At 46.0% G+C, this 16,612-nt stretch overlaps 1 protein-coding gene and 1 long non-coding RNA gene across 2 annotated transcripts in view; one reads left to right on the top strand and one right to left on the bottom strand.

Annotated features, from left to right (window-relative positions):
- Window positions 1-7,960: 7,960 nt before the first annotated feature.
- Window positions 7,961-16,612, top strand: part of PHGDH (phosphoglycerate dehydrogenase) — a 30,031-nt gene continuing 21,379 nt past the window's right edge. Inside the window, exons 1-2 of the mRNA XM_081486135.1 lie at window positions 7,961-8,193; window positions 13,711-13,862. Coding sequence (XP_081342261.1) covers window positions 8,056-8,193; window positions 13,711-13,862 — 290 coding nt within the window. The 5' untranslated portion in view covers window positions 7,961-8,055. The remainder of the gene's footprint in view (window positions 8,194-13,710; window positions 13,863-16,612) is intronic.
- LOC145504815 (uncharacterized) lies at window positions 7,984-16,448 on the bottom strand. The gene is made up of 2 exons (XR_014052531.1): window positions 16,116-16,448; window positions 7,984-14,777 (listed from the first exon to the last, which is right to left on the bottom strand). It is a non-coding gene; the product is annotated as an uncharacterized LOC145504815 (long non-coding RNA).

The raw sequence follows: 16,612 nt of genomic DNA, 5'->3' as shown, positions 1-16,612 counted from the left end.
TTATCTATTGTCTTGTGACTTTTAGCAAGTCATCTTTACTTCCCTAAATTGCAAAATTGGGGTAAAAGTAGCAATGTGTCCCAGATTTATCATTTATTTGTAAAATGAGAATAGTGAATGCCTACTCTGTAGAGTTGCTGTGAGGATTTATTGAATTATACATATCTAGCACTTAAAAATGATCAGTAAATATTTGTATCATTATTATGTCCATTTTGCATTTTATTATCATATCTAATCCATGTAAAATATGGGTTTCTAATGTTAAAGAGAAAACCACAGGCCCAAAATGGCATCGCTTGTGCTAAAGCCGGTGATTCCAAACCTAGACTTGATATGTGACTTAATAGCAGTTTCGACCTTCCCCAGAAATGTAATCTTAATCAGCCAGTTTGGGACCAGTTTCTGCTCAGCACCAACGAGGTAATGTGTCCTGTGGGCCCTCTCCATTTCCCTCTCCCACCCCAACAAGAGGCAATTCATGTGATACAGATTACTACTGGTCCCCAAAAGATGTCCTGGCCTAAAATCTTTCTTTTCTCTTGCTAATGACTTCCTTGCCCTGCTCTCTTTTCTCTTTTCCTTCTGCAACCCTCAGGAGAGCCTTTTTAGTCGTTATACAGGATACTGCTCATTCTTGAATCCTTGAAGCCACTTAGATCTTCAATTTTACTTGGTTGAATTTTTTTTTTAACATTAACAAAAGGGTCATGGTATCCTGTAAGGCCCAGGAATAAGCTTCAAGAGGCTCACGAGTCCTCAAATCTGTCTACACAGTTTAGAAGATGAGAGGGTTTGTAGCTTTCATTGAATTCCTGTAGGGCTCAGTGACCTAAATAAGTTCCAAGACACTGCAGCTGAAGGTAAGGAAGGGAGAGCTTGAGATGGCACAAGGAAGCCTTCTGACGACTAGACTCCCAAAGCAGTAGCTCAGGGCCCATTTTTGGGTCAAAAGGTTTAAAATTTTGATTTTTTCAGAGCCCCTAGTATTGATCAGTTTCAGAGGCTCTCACTAGCTTAACTCATAAGAGACCAGAGAACAAATCGGAAAGTTCCCATGTTGGTGAACAGGAGGATTGCCTGTCTGGTGACTGCCACAAGGGAACACACTGTTCCCTTGCTCCTGTCGCTCAGAGCATCCCCCTCGTGACAGGCACCCTTCACAAAACAGGCTTATAAGTTTCTGCCTGTTTCTCCTTCTGCCACAGGACTCAAAGATGATGGCATCTGGTGAGAAAGAGATCCCACCCAGTGGTCACTTACTGGCATGAGGGTATCTGGAATATAAAATACTCAGAAGAGTGGTAAGAAAAAGAGGTCTTCCCTGGTGGCTAAGACGGTAAAGAAGAATGGTAAGAAAAAGAGTCGCATAATCAGCAGGAGTATTTTTATATAGACTATGATTCTATCTGATGAATTCTCTCTGTACCACAACAGGGTTCACCTTGCTAATGACCATCACATGCCTGTGGTCGCATGCATTGTTTTCTTCTTTTTATGCTGGAACAGTGCCGGGTAAAAGCCAAGACTTGCCTCGCATCACCCTTTTGAAGGTGCAGACCAGTCTTTCTATTAATACATTCTTTTTGCAGAAAAATTATAATACAGTTGATCATATTATGAGTTTTCTCCCCTTAACATTCAAATGTATTTGGATGAAATAGTATTCTTCTTCCCTTCATATGATCTGGTGGTTCCCCAAAGTCCTATTTCAGGCATTTACCTTCTCTCAGGATGGTTTACTTTCTCAAGTGATTAAATTCATCTATTAGCCAGTGATTCTTATTAGTTTCACCATCAGAGAGTTGCCTTTTCAAGTTATGAGTGTACCTTACTGAGTGGCTTCATGTGCCAAACAAGGGACCCATTCTTCTTCTAATCATTATCATCTTTATATTTATTGTTATCTTCATCATTATCATCAAAACAACACTGTAAAAGAGGACTTTTTGTGTGTTAAAGCAGAGTGATCATTTTTAAACTTAGGTGATACTTGCCCCTTCTTGTAACTAACCCTTCAATGGCTTCCCATCCTAGTTGGAATAAAATGCAAACTCCTTTCCATGGTGTTGCTAGCCCATCCCCCAGTCTTCACATCCCTTCTTTGGGTTCAGCACCCTGAATTTTCCTTTGGGGACCCACTTTTCTTACACTATTAGTGTACGCTTCAGATGGAACAAATCTTTCCCTCCAATCTGCTTTCTCTCAGACTGGCCAGTCAGCATGTCCCTTCCACAGGCCACAGAGAATGGTTCAAGGACAGATACATGTCCCAAATTTGCCCAATGAGGATCAGGTCTGAATATTTTGCAGCAATCATTGGAAGACTAGTGCAATCTTCTAGGATGCTAAAGCATTAGAATACACAGCTGAATTTTCTGTTCTTCATTGTTTGATGACATTTATGTCACATCTTTGGCATAGTCAACAAAGCAGAAGTAGATGTTTTTCTGGAATTCTCTTGCCTTTCTGATGACCCAGCGGATGTTGGCAATTTGATTCCTGGTTCCTCTGCCTTTTCTAAAACCAGCTTGAACATCTGGAAGTTCATGGTTCATGTATTGCTGAAGTCTGGCTTCGAGAATTTTGAGCATTACTTTACTAGCGTGTGAGATGAGTGCAGTTGTGCAGTAGTCTGAATATTCTTTGGCATTACCTTCCTTAGGGATTGGAATGAAAACTGACCTTTTCCAGTCCTGTGGCCACTGCTGAGTTTTCCAAATTTGCTGGCATATTGAGTGCATCACTTTCACAGCATCATCTTTGAGGATTTGAAATAGCTCAACTGGAATTTCATCACCTCCACTAGCTTTGTTCATAGTGATGCTTCCTAGGGCCACTTGACTTCACATTCCAGGATGTCTGGCTCTAGCTGAGTAATCACACCATCATGATTATCTGGGTCATGAAGATCTTTTTTTCTACAGTTCTTCTGTGTATTCTTGCCACCTCTTCTTAATATCTTCTGCTTCTGTTAGGTCCATACCATTTCTGTCCTTTATTGAGCCCATCTTTGCATGAAATGTTCCCTTGATATTTCTAATTTTCTTGAAGAGATCTCTAGTCTTTCCCATTCTATTGTTTTCTTCTATTTCTTTGCACTGATCACTGAGGAAGGCTTTCTTATTTCTCCTTGCTGTTCTTTGGAACTCTGCATTCAAATGGGTATATCTTTCCTCTTCTCCTTTGCTCTTTGCATCTCTTCTTTTCACAGCTATTTGTAAAGCCTCCTCAAACAGCCATTTTGCTTTTTTGCATTTCTTTTTCTTGGGGATGGTCTTGCTCCCTGTCTCCTGTACAATGTCACAAACCTCCGTCCATAGTTCATCAGGCACTCTATCAAATCTAGTCCCTTAAATCTATTTCTCACTTCCACTGTATCATTATTAAGGATTTGATTTAGGTCATACCTGAATGGTCTAGTGGTTTTCCCTACTTTCTTCAATTTAAGTCTGCATTTGGCAATAAGGAGTTCATGATCTGAGCCACAGTCAGCTTCCAGTCTTGTCTTTGCTGACTGTCTGTATAGAGCTTCTCCATCTTTGGCTGCAAAGAATATAATCAATCTGATTTCGGTGTCGACCATCTGGTGATGTCCATGTGTAGAGTCTTCTCTTGTGCTACTGGAAGAGGGTGTTTGCTATGACCAGCGCATTCTCTTGGTAGAACTCTATTAGCCTTTGCCCTGCTTCATTCTGTACTGCAAGGCCAAATTTGCCTGTTACTCCAGGTGTTTCTTGACTTCCTACTTTTGCATTCCAGTCCCCTATAATGAAAAGGACATCTTTTTTGGGTGTTAATTCTAGAAGTTCTTGTAGGTCTTCACAGAACCGTTCAACTTCAGCATCTTCAGCATTACTGGTCTGGGCATAGACTTGGATTACCGTGATATTGAATGGTTTGCCTTGGAAATGAACAGAGATCATTCTGTCATTTTTGAGACTGCATCCAAGTATTGCATTTTGGACTCTTTTGTTAACTATGATGGCTACTTCATTTCTTCTAAGGGATTCTTGCCCACAGTAGTAGATATAATGGTCATCTGAGTTAAATTCACCCATTCCAGTCCATCTTAGTTCACTGATTTTTAAAATGTCGATGTTCACTCTTGCCATCTCCTATTTGACCACTTCCAATTTGCCTTGATTCATGGACCTAACATTCCAGGTTCCTATGCAATATTGCTCTTTACAGCTTCGGACCTTGCTTCCATCACCAGTCATATACACAACCAGGTGTTGTTTTTTCTCTGGCTCCGTCTCTTCATTCTTTCTGGAGTTATTTCTCCACTGATCTCCAGGAGCATATTGGGCACCTACCGACCTGGGGAATTCATCTTTCAGTGTCTTATCTTTTTGCCTTTTCATACTGTTCATGGGGTTCTCAAGGCAGGAATACAGACCACCTGACCTGATTCTTGAGAAATCTGTATGCAGGTCAGGAAGCAACAGTTAGAACTGGATATGGAACAACAGACTGGTTCCAAATAGGAAAAGGAGTACGTTAAGGCTGTATATTATCACCCTGCTTATTTAACTTATATGCAGAGTGCATCATGAGAAATGCTAGGCTTGATGAAGCATAAGCTGGAATCAAGATTGCTGGGAGAAATATCAATAACCTCAGATATGCAGATGACACCACCCTTATGGCAGAAAGTGAAGAAGAATTAAAGAGCCTCTTGATGAAAGTGAAAGAGGAGAGTCAGAAAGTTGGCTTAAAACTCAACATTCAGAAAACAAAGATCATGGCATCAGGTCCTTCATGGCAAATAGACTGAGAAACAGTCGAAACGGTGGCGGACTTTATTTTTCTGGGCTCCAAAATCACTGCAGATGGTGACTGCAGCCATGGAATTAAAAGACGCTTACTCCTTGGAAGAAAAGTTATGACCAACCTAGACAGCATATTAAAAAGCAATGACATTACTTTGCCAACAAAGGTCCGTCTAGCCAAGGCTATATGGTTTTTCCAGTAGTCATGTATGGATGTGAGAGTTGGGCCATAAAGAAATCTGAGCAGCAAAGAATTGATGCTTTTGAACTGTGGTGTTGGAGAAGACCCTTGAGAGTCCCTTGGACTGCAAGGAGGTCCAACCAGTCCATCCTAAAGGAAATAAGTTCTGAATATTCATTGGAAGGACTGATGTTGAAGCTGAAACTCCAGTACTTTGGCCACCTGATGCGAAGAGCTGACTCATTTGAAAAGACCCTGATGCTGGGAAAGATTGAAGGCAGGCGGAGAAGGGGACGACAGAGGATGAGATGGTTGGATGGCATCACCGACTCGATGGATGTGAGTTTGGGTAAACTCCAGGAGTTGGTGATGGACTCAGTGGCCTAATGTGCTTCAGTCCATGGGGTCACAAAGAGTCAGACACGACTGAGCAACTGAACTGAACTGAACTAACAGTATCAAGGCTCTGGAGAAGGAAGTGGCAACCCATTCCAGATTGAGCGACTCAATTGAGCGACTCAGACACAATTGAGCAACTGAGCACATCAAGGCTCAGCTCAGCCAGCTAACATAACAGTGTGTGTGCGTACGTGTGCATATGTGTGTTAAGTTGTTTCAGTTGTGTCTGACTCTTTTGCCACCCCATGGACTGTAGCCCTTCAGACTCCTCTGTCCATGGGATTCTTTAGGCAATAATTACTGCAGTGGGTTTTCGTTTCCTTCTCCAGGGGATCTTCCTGACCCAGGGATCAAACCCACATTTCTTATGTCTCCTGCATTGGCAAGTGAGTTCTTTATCACTAGCACCATGTGTTGCTGCTGCTAAGTCACGTCAGTCATGTCCAACTCTGTGCGACCGCATAGACAGCAGCCCACCGGGCTCCTCCGTCCCTGGGATTCTCCAGGCAAGAGCACTGGAGTGGGTCACCAGTGCCTTCTCCAAGCACCACCTGGGAAGCCCAGTATAACCATATCACTTCTAAAAATTGGCTCAGCACCTCTATACTACCTTTTGAGTCAAGTTGAAACCTCTTCCCTGGACAAGACTTTTCACTGCTGGCTCCTCTGTAGTCTTATCTGCTCCTCTGGCACCTCCACAGCCAATACGCCTGGAGAAGCCATTGTGAACATCTTATGATTCTTCACCTCTCTGGGTTTTTGTAAATGTTATTTTTTTCCCTCTACATGGAAGCTTCCTATTCTTATATCCTATATGCTTTCAAGATTAGGTGACTGACCATGAGCAGTTTGAAGGCAGAATAAGTTGTATTCATCTCTGTATTCTTGGACCTCTTCAAGTGCCTGCCTTCAATGAGCATTGAAGTGTCAGCTCAAAGGCAACCTTTCTAGAATCTTTCCTGCTGCCCCTAGTTTGTGCTGGGAGGTTTCCTTCTTGCTCTTAAAGCACTTCAGCATATTTCTATTTATTCTTTGAATGCTATACTTTAAGTGTTGTTTTTCTTCTTTTTTAAAATTTATTTTTAATTGGAGGATAATTGCTTTACAATGTTGTGTTGGTTTCTGCTGTACAACAACATGAATTAGCTATGAGTATACTCATATAACCTCCCTTTTAAGCCTCCCTCCCATGCCCCCTGTCCCACTCCTTTAGGTCATCACAGGGCTTCCCACTAGCTATCTGTTTTACACAAGGTACTATGAGATAACTTGAAGACAATGCTATAGAAAATTTAAAACAGGAACAAGTTTCTGACTTGTTCATCAGAAGTTAGACCAAATACTCCCAATAGGAAAGAAGATAATTTGGCTATGCTGTTTGCTGGTTTGGATGATTTCTTGCTTCCCCATTCCAGCACTCCTGAGTATTTCATTTCTCTTCCTCTCAGGAGGTGCCCAGCAGCCCTGGAGGCCCTGGGAGCAGACAGTGGACCTGGCCCCAGAGGCTAACGAAGCAACTTGGGAAGCACCCATTTTGGCTACCTCTTTCACTCAACTGTTTCCTGGACTCACCCTCTGCTTCCATTCAGTGTAGAATCTAAAGCCCACCGTATCTCAAGGGTAACCCCAACCCTTGACCCCAAGTCATCTAAGTCAGATGAATTAGAATTCATTATATCCAGCCCACTTAACCTTTGTGTTCTGTTGTCCTACACTATTCACAACGCTTGGGTGCAAGATCCTTATCCTATAGGACTATGCAGGGTCAACACTCTCTATCCAAAGCTTCATTACAAGAGAGTGTAATTCATCTGTGAGGGTCCCTGACTCTGTTTCTGATCCTAGGTGGCCTTAAAAAATCCAAAATAGGATTTTCCAGTATTCTGTAAGATAGGGCATGGAAGAGCATGTTTGTTGTAGGGTTTAAACATAAAGGAGATAAGGGCTGGGAAGTGCTTCCTTGGTCAATATATAAATTAGGCCAGACTGACATCTCATTTTCTTCTTTTTCTTCTTCTTTTTTAAGTAATCAGAGAGGAAGTAGTGGAAGAGGAGAATATTGAACTTGAACAAATATTTTGGCTGGTCCAAATGCACCAGTCCCTTGTTCTCTTTCAAATTCATAATTTTCATTACATTTTTCATTTGGAATTAATCATGGTTTTGTGAGGTTTCAGAAACAGTTCCCTGTTGCTTTTTATTATTTAACTTTCCACATCTGTGTCTTTGGTACTCTCGAATGTTAGCCACCAGAGGAAAGGAGCTATGTCTTTTTGAAATTCAAAAAGCATCCAGCACCTTGCCTTGCACATAGTAGGTGCGTTAATAAATGCTTGTTAAAGAGTTAGGTCCTTAAGAGGAAAGTGAAGAGGAAATATTTCTCTCATGATGAGAGCGAATATTTCTCAACTTATTTTCAGATATGAATCAGCTACTCAGCAAAAAATGCTTCTGTCTGCTCATCGGCTATAGAGAAATACTTTGGCTGAGATTGAGAAACTGTCTCCAGAGGACAATGAAGTGGGAGGAGATCTGAAGGCTCAGAACCACGACGAGGGGGCGGAGTCACAGAGAGTTGGAGAGTTTCTGTCCAATCGCGAATCCTGCCCAGTTACTGAAGCCCGCCAGCCGAAGCAGCCGCGCTTCGCTTTAGGTGTTTGTGCCCAGGAAAAGCTGCAGATTCCAAGGCCGACTCCAGCAATGGCCTTTGCAGATCTACGCAAAGTGCTTATCAGTGATAGCCTGGACCCTTGCTGCCGGAAGATCCTGCAAGATGGAGGGCTGCAGGTGGTGGAGAAGCAGAACCTGAGCAAAGAGGAGCTGATAGCCGAGCTGCAGGTTAGGCGAGCGTGAGAAGGACAAGGGCTGCGTGTCATCCTCCGTGGACAGTGGTTGACACACTCGGCCCAGCGCGCCCCACCCTCACCTCCTACCTGGTGTCAGTCTTGGGGGTCTCCCGAGTTTGGGGGCTGGGGAAGGTGGAGGGAGAAGGAGGGAGGAACCAACGTCTGCAAGCTGCAGGATGCAAACTTTCTGTTCAGTTTGCAACCGCGTGTTTCACGTTGGAACGTCTCCCGCCAACACTGCAAAGTACAGGCTGTCCGCGGGGTGCCAGCGCGGCTCCCCAGGGCCTTGGCGCGCAGTGGCCCTGGCAGCCCGGCGCCTTCTCTCCCGCCTCGCGCGAGGGTGCCGGGGGGAGGGGCGCCAAAGTGGCTTCCCTTCTTCGAACTCAGGGACCGGCGAGCCTTCCCTGGCCGGCCCAGCCCTGGCTCGCCCAGCCGAGTCCTGCCTTCCCTGGGGGACGCTGGTGGAGTCCAGCCTGTCCCGTGGCTGCTCCAGCAAGCTCCCCCAGAAGCCGCAGGGAAAGCGGCCGGGCTGGGATAGCAAACGCCATACCCGCCTTTAATCTGATGCAAGACTACGGAGAGTTTTCACCGCCCCTCGGCCGCCGGGGAGCGCTCCGAGCAAAGAGGGGCGGGTGATGGGTGGGGCGCCCGAGATCCCCGCGCCGGCCGCGCAGCGGTGACCGCGTCTCCGGCGGTCCAGGCTTAGTCTCCGCCAGCGGTTTCGGCGGATGGCCTCACCTTCGGCCTCGGCGCGGCAAGGTATGGCCAGATCCATGGAGAATCCGATCCCAAACGCTCCCATGAAACGTGTATTTCTTAGCAAATCTTTCTCAGGAGCGTATCACCGCTTGTCGTGTTATATAATTAGTGCCGTCTACTTCGGATCTTTCTTTACCTTGTTTGTAAAATCCCTGCGAGATTTGGTAGCCTCGTCTAGGCTTGTAACATTTATTTTGGGAACTCTTCACTCCCATCACCACACTTACTTCTGTACTGCACCCAGCGCCCAGGTGTCTCCACCCCACCCGTCCGGAAGTATTCTCCCTTGCCCCTCAACTCCCACATCCGGCATTGTAGCCTCCTACCAGCTTCGGCCAGACTCAGCGCGGATCCACCCCTCCACCGTTCACTCCTCCCTTGAGAGTCCCTTAAATCAAACCACAGAGGTGGCAGCTGTTGCTCTAGCGGTGAGGCAATCACAAGGTCTTCGTAACTGCCTTTGTATCTCTTGCTGGGTTTCTCCTTGGAACCCTTATCGGCTCCTGCCCCATGGTACTGTATCCAGCCCCAGTCCTGTACTCAGAGAAGTTTCTAACTGGTTCCTATCTTCCAGAAGCTTGTCAGCTGATTAGGGAGCCTAGTTAACAGACTGTGAAGCTAGTGGCCAAATAACACAGTATTTGAGTGCTAAATGAGACCATCAGAAGCCTAAGCCTCTGCCTGCTCCACTGCTGCTCAAGTGGGGAGAAGAGGGTGATCAGCCTTGACTTGGTGGGGGCCAAGGACTCAGGAGCTGATCCTTGGAGCACCCTCGGAGTGAATGGGAGACAGGCACTTCACTTGTCACCTCCTCCTTTGTGCAGATGGTAGCAGTGGCTTTGGCTCTGGGCAACGGCCAGAAGGCAGTGTAGTGGTCTCTAGATCCTCACCTCCACCAGACCATCTGGCTGGGAAGTGTGGATGGGACTCAGGGGCTCTCCAGCTTTCTTGTGGAAATGAAAATCCTGTACCCCTGGGCTAGGGTGGGATGAGGGCGTGGTAAGTAAGAGTGGAACTGACAAGAATGGGAGCCCTTGGTCACTAGTTGCAGGGTTCCAGGATGTTGGGAGGTTGACTGGGAGTCGGGGGCTGGGACTTAGAGGATGTTTTAAAGGCACTGCAAACTCCTGGCAGGAAGAGAGGTGTTTGTTGGCTACATTGTTGAGGGATTTGGGCATGCCCAGTTTTCATGTCTGTCTTTGTAAAAAAAACTCTAAGTTTGGAATACAGATTAGTCTCCTTGGGCCAGTGAAGGGACCTCCTATCCAAGCTACTTCTTGTTATTCTGAGTAGAGAGGTATGTGGGTTAGCGGCCCCGGCCTCCCCCGTTGAAACATTTTTCATACCGAAAGAAGCTGGAGCAGGTTGCAGGAACCACGCCTGGCCTCCCTTCACACTCCTCGGTATTCTTGGCAGGCCCAGTTTGTTCTCTCTCACTGTGGTCAGAACTACAGTCATTCCCCAGAACCATGCTTTTCAGTCACAGCTCATTAGTGGGTATTGAAGTCTGTTTAATGGGTCGTGATTAGCATTAAAAAGGAAAGAAAACAAAGTAAATATCAGAGAGCGATACACATAGTAAGGCTAAATGTGTTTGTTACTGTGGGCCTTAGTCAAAAGTTTGGAAAACACTGGCTTGAAATAATGAAGCTTCTTGTTGGAACTCAACAAAACTCTTACTTAGACTGTGTACCCCTCTTCTATCATCTTAAACAAATCTAATGATAAACATTTAAGTCTTACCATGTATCAGTGGCTTTTAGACTTTGACCATGACCCACAATAGGAAATTCACTTTACACCGTTAACTCAGTATACACACACATATGTGTACACACATACACTCAAGTTTCATGAAAGAACACCCATACTATATGTGCTGTGTTCTGATATTTTCTTCCGTTTCATTAAATAACAATGCTGGTCAGAATCCACTAAACGCAGGCTGGTAATGCATTTAACTTTCTGAGACACCTTTGTATCTTTATCTCTGAATTTTAAGAAAGCAAAAGAAGAGAATAAATTTCCATGCAAGATTCCATGTTTTAAAAGGCTCTTTTAAAATAGCACATTTCCAGCCTTTACACTAGGATTTGGTTTGCAAAGGTTACATAGCCATCTACTTAATGAGGATCACATATATTGTGCCAAACAGTGCCTGCCTGCATTCTCTGTAGCCAGGGGAACATAATCTGGAGACTTTCCTTGGTGTCGCCTATTATTTAAGTCAGCGCGTGCGTGTGTGTTTAGTCGCTTGGTTGTTCAGTTGTGAGGCAGGAGCAATGCTGAAATCACCCCCAAGGCAAAGCCTGTCCTCCTCGGGAAAGGAAGCATGTATGAACTTGAGGAACGTGAATGGGTTTCCACTGGTGAGTTGGCATAGTTTGTCTGGAACAGCCATAAATCCAGCAGAACAGGGTCCTGCTGTTTTCCAGCTCTGAGGCCGCTGAGGGACTGGGAGTAGGAAGGAAAACCAAGTGCGGCGAATGCCTATTCCGGCCAGCTGTCACACGGATTCAGCACACACAGAGCGGAGAACAGCAGACGGCAGAGTGGATGTGGTGTTGAGATTCCCGTTGCAGGAGTGCCAGAGAGGACCTTGGGATGCTGCAGAAGAAAGTTATAACCACAGCAGACTTCTGAGAGGATGTGGGCTGCAGTTTGCAGAAGTAGAGGAGAGGTGGGGAGAGCAGGGAGCCACGTCTCAGAGGGATGGCAGGGGGCCTGAGAAGGGGGCGGTGCCTGGGAGTACAGACTGTCAGTAAATGTGTGCAGATTGACTGAATCCTAACTTTGGGGGGGGGGCACCACGTGTGGCTTATGGGATCTTAGTTCCTTGACCAGGTATTGAACCTGGGCTCTTGGCAGTGGAAATGCAGAGTCCTAACTGCTGGACCGCCAGGGAATTGCCTGGAATGAATTAACTGATGCTGTGTTTGAATGAACAGGAACAGAGGTAGCTGAGGATATAAGAGGCCTTGCAAGCTTGTGAACTCTGGCCACAGGGATGTCCAGATCGTCTGCTGAATGGGAGTCTGCAAAGGCAGATTCTCACTTGGGATGGGCGAGCTCTGCCTGTACATCTTAGCTGGTCTAACTGGAGGCTCTTCAGACCTCGTGGCTTCAGAGAAAGCTGGGACACACCCTTGAGGGAAACATAGAGAGACTGTAGGATTAATCTCCGTAAGGGAGATCCTTCCACAGAGAGAGGTTCTGCTTGTTAAAAACTCCGTGCTGTTTCTGTGCTTGTCCTTGGAGTCTGCAGCGATGGGGTGGACTCCTGAGGAGTCTATATGCTCTTCTACAGCCAATCTGCCCTGTGGGAAGATTTCCAGGGTTTGGGGAAGGGCTGGCAGCTTTGGAGAGAGTATTCGAGGAGCATTCTATTTCAGAACCACAGACACGAAAGGGTGTGGAGTGCTGGTGAAGGGTCCTCGATGCAGCTCTCTCTGGCACCAGCCAGTGAGCATGCATGAAACATTCACACCTCCAGAGAAGTAGTTCTTCAGCCTTTTCTAAAGAATCATCCCAGTGTTGAGAAGCCCTCCAGATCTAAGTAGACTGCAGAGTAAGCTGCTTTTCTCCTCTCCCCTCTATGGAGGGAAAATAACCCTCTGTTCTCCCTGCATATAACTTGTCCAAACTTGTTGCTAGGCTCTGGACTTGTGCACAGTAAACAGTGTGGGCCCTCACCCTAGAAGCCAGATGCCAATAGCCCCTCTTTGTCTTTGGAATCCATGTGATGGGAAGGGAAGCAAGAAGGTTCTCATGGGATCCAGCTGGGAGCCCCACCGGGGAAATGCAGGGCGAGTTACAGGTTTCAGATCAGATGTCTATTCCAATGCTCTTGTGTTACAGGAGGAGACCAGGAGTGGGGGTGACATAACTTGGCACAGTGACCCAACGTGTCATTGGCAGCACAGGACCTAGAACCCCAGCCTCCTGGTTCCCAGCTTGCTGCTTATGCAGACACCCTTGCAGCTTGCTCACCAACCTGGGACAGCCAGCATGGGGCAGAGTATGCATTTGCTCTCCTGCTCCATTTCCTGGGCCTTCTCGCTGAGTATTTGGCACAGCATCCTTATTCTGCAGAATATACCATCAGATGCTGGACAAGCCTAAGGGCGATTGTCCCCGGGTCTGGCTTAGCCCAGGTAAAATGGCTGTGATGAATCCAAAAAGTCTGATTTTTCACATAGGTTTAGTTTTAGTCTAATATTGCTTTGTTTTCTGAGCAACTGTGAACCAGCTTAATCGTTTTCTCTCCTTCCCTCTACTGTGGTTTCTATTTTAGGAAGTGTTTTTCTTTTAATAATTTGCCTTTGATTAATTTCACGTAGTCATTCAGCTGACCAACATTTATTGAGTGCCTTCTGTGTACCAGGCATAGGGGCTCACAAAGTAGAATCTGATCCCACCTCACCCTATCAGTAGCTCCGTGTCTGATGAAGGAAGTGATGTCCCTTGAGCAGGGCCAGATATCATGCCAGGGGTTGTACCTGTCCTGTCTCATTTCCTCCTCACACATCTGAGGAGGCCGAAGCTCAGAGTCTTAGCTTGTCAGGGCTGGAGCTTGGATTTGAACCCAAGCCTGACTGTTGGCGAAGGCTTTCAGAGTTGTGTGCATACACATGCCTTCCTTTCCTTGAATGTATCCAGCGTCAGCCAGCCTGCAGAGACTCCCACCTTGGACAGAGAGGCCGTACAAAGATCAACTCTGTGGATCCAGGTGTTTCTTTTTCTGCCTCAGGACTGTGAAGGCCTTATTGTCCGCTCGGCCACCAAGGTGACCTCTGACATCATCAACGCGGCAGAGAAGCTGCAGGTGGTGGGCAGGGCTGGCACGGGTGTGGACAACGTGGATCTGGAGGCCGCGACCAGAAAGGGCATCCTGGTCATGAAGTAAGTCATGGAGGTGGTGGGACTGAGTGTGGAGACCGACCGAGTGGAGGGAGGAGATACCTGTAGAGTCAGAAGGGGGTCCAGGAGGCTGCCTGCTCCAGGCTGAGAACAGATGGGGTGGGGGCAGGTCGGAGCTCACTGTTTAGTGGTTCCCCGGGTTTTTGACATAGAAGCTGTCTTGATAATCTCAAAATGCTTCACAAACTCACCCCACAGATGCTTGTATGACTGCAGCCTGGTTGAGGAATCAGAAGAACCTTAGTGGATTTGTCTGTCTCTGCTGCACCCCTGCCCCTCCCCCTCTACGGTTCTGTATGGAGCCCGGTTCTGCAGCCTCCACTTGATGATGGTTCTTGTGCTGCAGCACAGCCTTTGCTAGTAACCAGACTTGCCCACTCTTTCTCTTCCTCCCTTCCCTGTGCCCTTCTGGGGAGGGACCCCAGTTTCTCTTTCAGACTCCGGGGCCAAGAAGGAAGGGGTCCTCCTTAGAGCTGTTTTTTGCAGAAACTCATGGCAAGGGTCATAGCATCATGCCAGTGCTAGGCATGCCTTATTTCTGGCACCACTCTGACATAAGATGGAGTGGCAAGGTTATCCCTGTCCACTTCTCCGTCCTCCATTTCTTCTCTTCCCTCGGGAGCCTCATCATCATCAAGACCTTCCCCTCCCTCCTCTCCACTTCCTTCTGTAGGGGTAGGGGTTAACTGACCTGGTTATCGGCCTGAGGTCAGTATCCAACAGAAATGATGTTAACCAGTAGCATCCTCCGGGCTTCCCAGGTGACTCACTGGTAAAGAATCCACGTGCCAATGCAAGAGACGTGGCTTCAATCCCTGGGTTGGTAAGATCCCCAGGAGGAGGAAATGGCAACCCATTCCAGTATGCTTGCCTGGGAAATCCCATGGACAGAGGAACCTGGAGGGCTACAGTCTGTGGGGTCACAAAGAGTTGGACATGACTGAGTGACTGAGAACACACATGCAACCCATCCTTCAATCTCACCCTGGATCCAGAAGCACCAGCCCCCTGGCCCCAGCACCTCCTCCCATATCTGGTGTAGTCTGGTCATTAGCTGGGGGTGACAGGAAGCCATGTGTTCTTAGAAAGACAGACTCTGAGAATCCTTTTATCTTGATTTTTAATGTTTTAAAAATAGAATCTCTTGACCTTTTTTCTCCTTATAACCTTCATTTTCAGAGAAGAAAAGACCCAGTAGAGGGGATAAAGGGTAAACATGTGTGTTAATATTCTAAAAACAGTAAGGAGAATCTTTTGAGAAAAGAAAAATAGTTTCATGGGTTTTGTCTCTATCTTCCTTTCTGCAAGATGGGTAGAATCAACATTGCCCTTTGATTTATCATGTGAGGAAGCTTTCTCAGTGCAAAACTTGTTGAGAAAAAGTAAGAGAAGTCCAACAGGAGAAGATAAAAACATTAGCTTTGTTTCTAATAAAAGCCAGGTTGGGCAACTTGATAAAAGTCTATGGTCAAAGGGCCACCCTCTGCCTCTGTCACAGGTACAGATGAGTGAAGCTAACACCATAGTGTAAATCAACTGTTCTCCAATAAAATAAAGCTTGATGGCATGGAGCAGCAGAGATTTGTGTTTTCTGTAGGCAGGTAGATCCTGAAATAAGAGGAGTCAGATAAGGGCTGAACCACACACTTTTCTCCCCATCTAATGAGATGCTTCTCTGCCTTGGGAGAAGTAAGTCTGGGTAGAGAAAGGCCAGGTGTGTTTCTCAAATGGGGGTCCCTCCGCAGGAAAACATAAAGCCAGGGCAAAAGGGTTTTCTTCCAACTTTGGGTTTAGGGCAGGAATACATCATAGAACTCAGGGCTGGTGGTGTGGGGTTGGGGGTTTGCATTAAGAACAAGTAAGCTCAAAATGTTGGCGAGAATGTAGAAAGAAGGGAACACTTATACACTGTTGGTGGGGATGTAAATTGGCGTAGCCACAGTGGAGAACAACATGGATCTTCCTCAAAAAACTAAAAATAGGCCTACCACATGACCCAGCAATCTCACGCCTAGGTATATTGGAAAAAAACACAAAAATGCAAATTTGAAAAGATACATGTACCCCAGTGCTCATAGCAGCATTATTTCAATTGTCAAGATGCAGAAGCAACCTAAGTGTCCATGGACAGATGAATGGATAAAGAAGATATGACATATATATATATACACACACACAATGGAATGCTGTTGTTTAGTCTATAAGTCGTATCTGACTCTTTGTGACCCCATGGACTGTAGCCCACCAGACTGTTGTGTCCATGGGGTTCTCCAGGCAAGCATACTGGAGTGGGTTGCCACTTCTTACTCCAGGGGATCTTCCCAACCCAGGGATTGAACCCATGTCGTCTGCATTGGCAGGTGGATTCTCTACCACTGAGCCATTCTGGGAAGCCCATATAATAGAATATTAGCCATAAAAAGAATGAAATTTTGCCATTTGTAGCAGCCTGGATGGTTTTGGAGGGCATTAGGAAATAAATCAGAAAGAGAAAGACGAATACTGTGTGATATCACATGTAAGGAATCTAAAACATATAGCAAACTAGTGAATATAACAAAAAAGAAACAGACTCATTATATAGAGAACAATCTAGCGGTTACCAGTGGGAGGGAGGGGCAACATAGGGGTATGTAGTTAAGATGTACAAACTATTAGGTACAAAATAAGCTACAAGGATATATTGTACAACATGGAGAATAGCGACAGTATTTTATAATAGGTATAAATGG

Source organism: Giraffa tippelskirchi, chromosome 5 (genome assembly GCF_054371585.1).
Source record: "Giraffa tippelskirchi isolate mGirTip1 chromosome 5, T2T-mGirTip1v1.2.pri, whole genome shotgun sequence".
Taxonomy (NCBI): Eukaryota; Metazoa; Chordata; class Mammalia; order Artiodactyla; family Giraffidae; genus Giraffa; species Giraffa tippelskirchi.
Note: the sequence above shows the minus strand (reverse complement) of the source record. Positions and strands in the feature narration are given on the sequence as shown.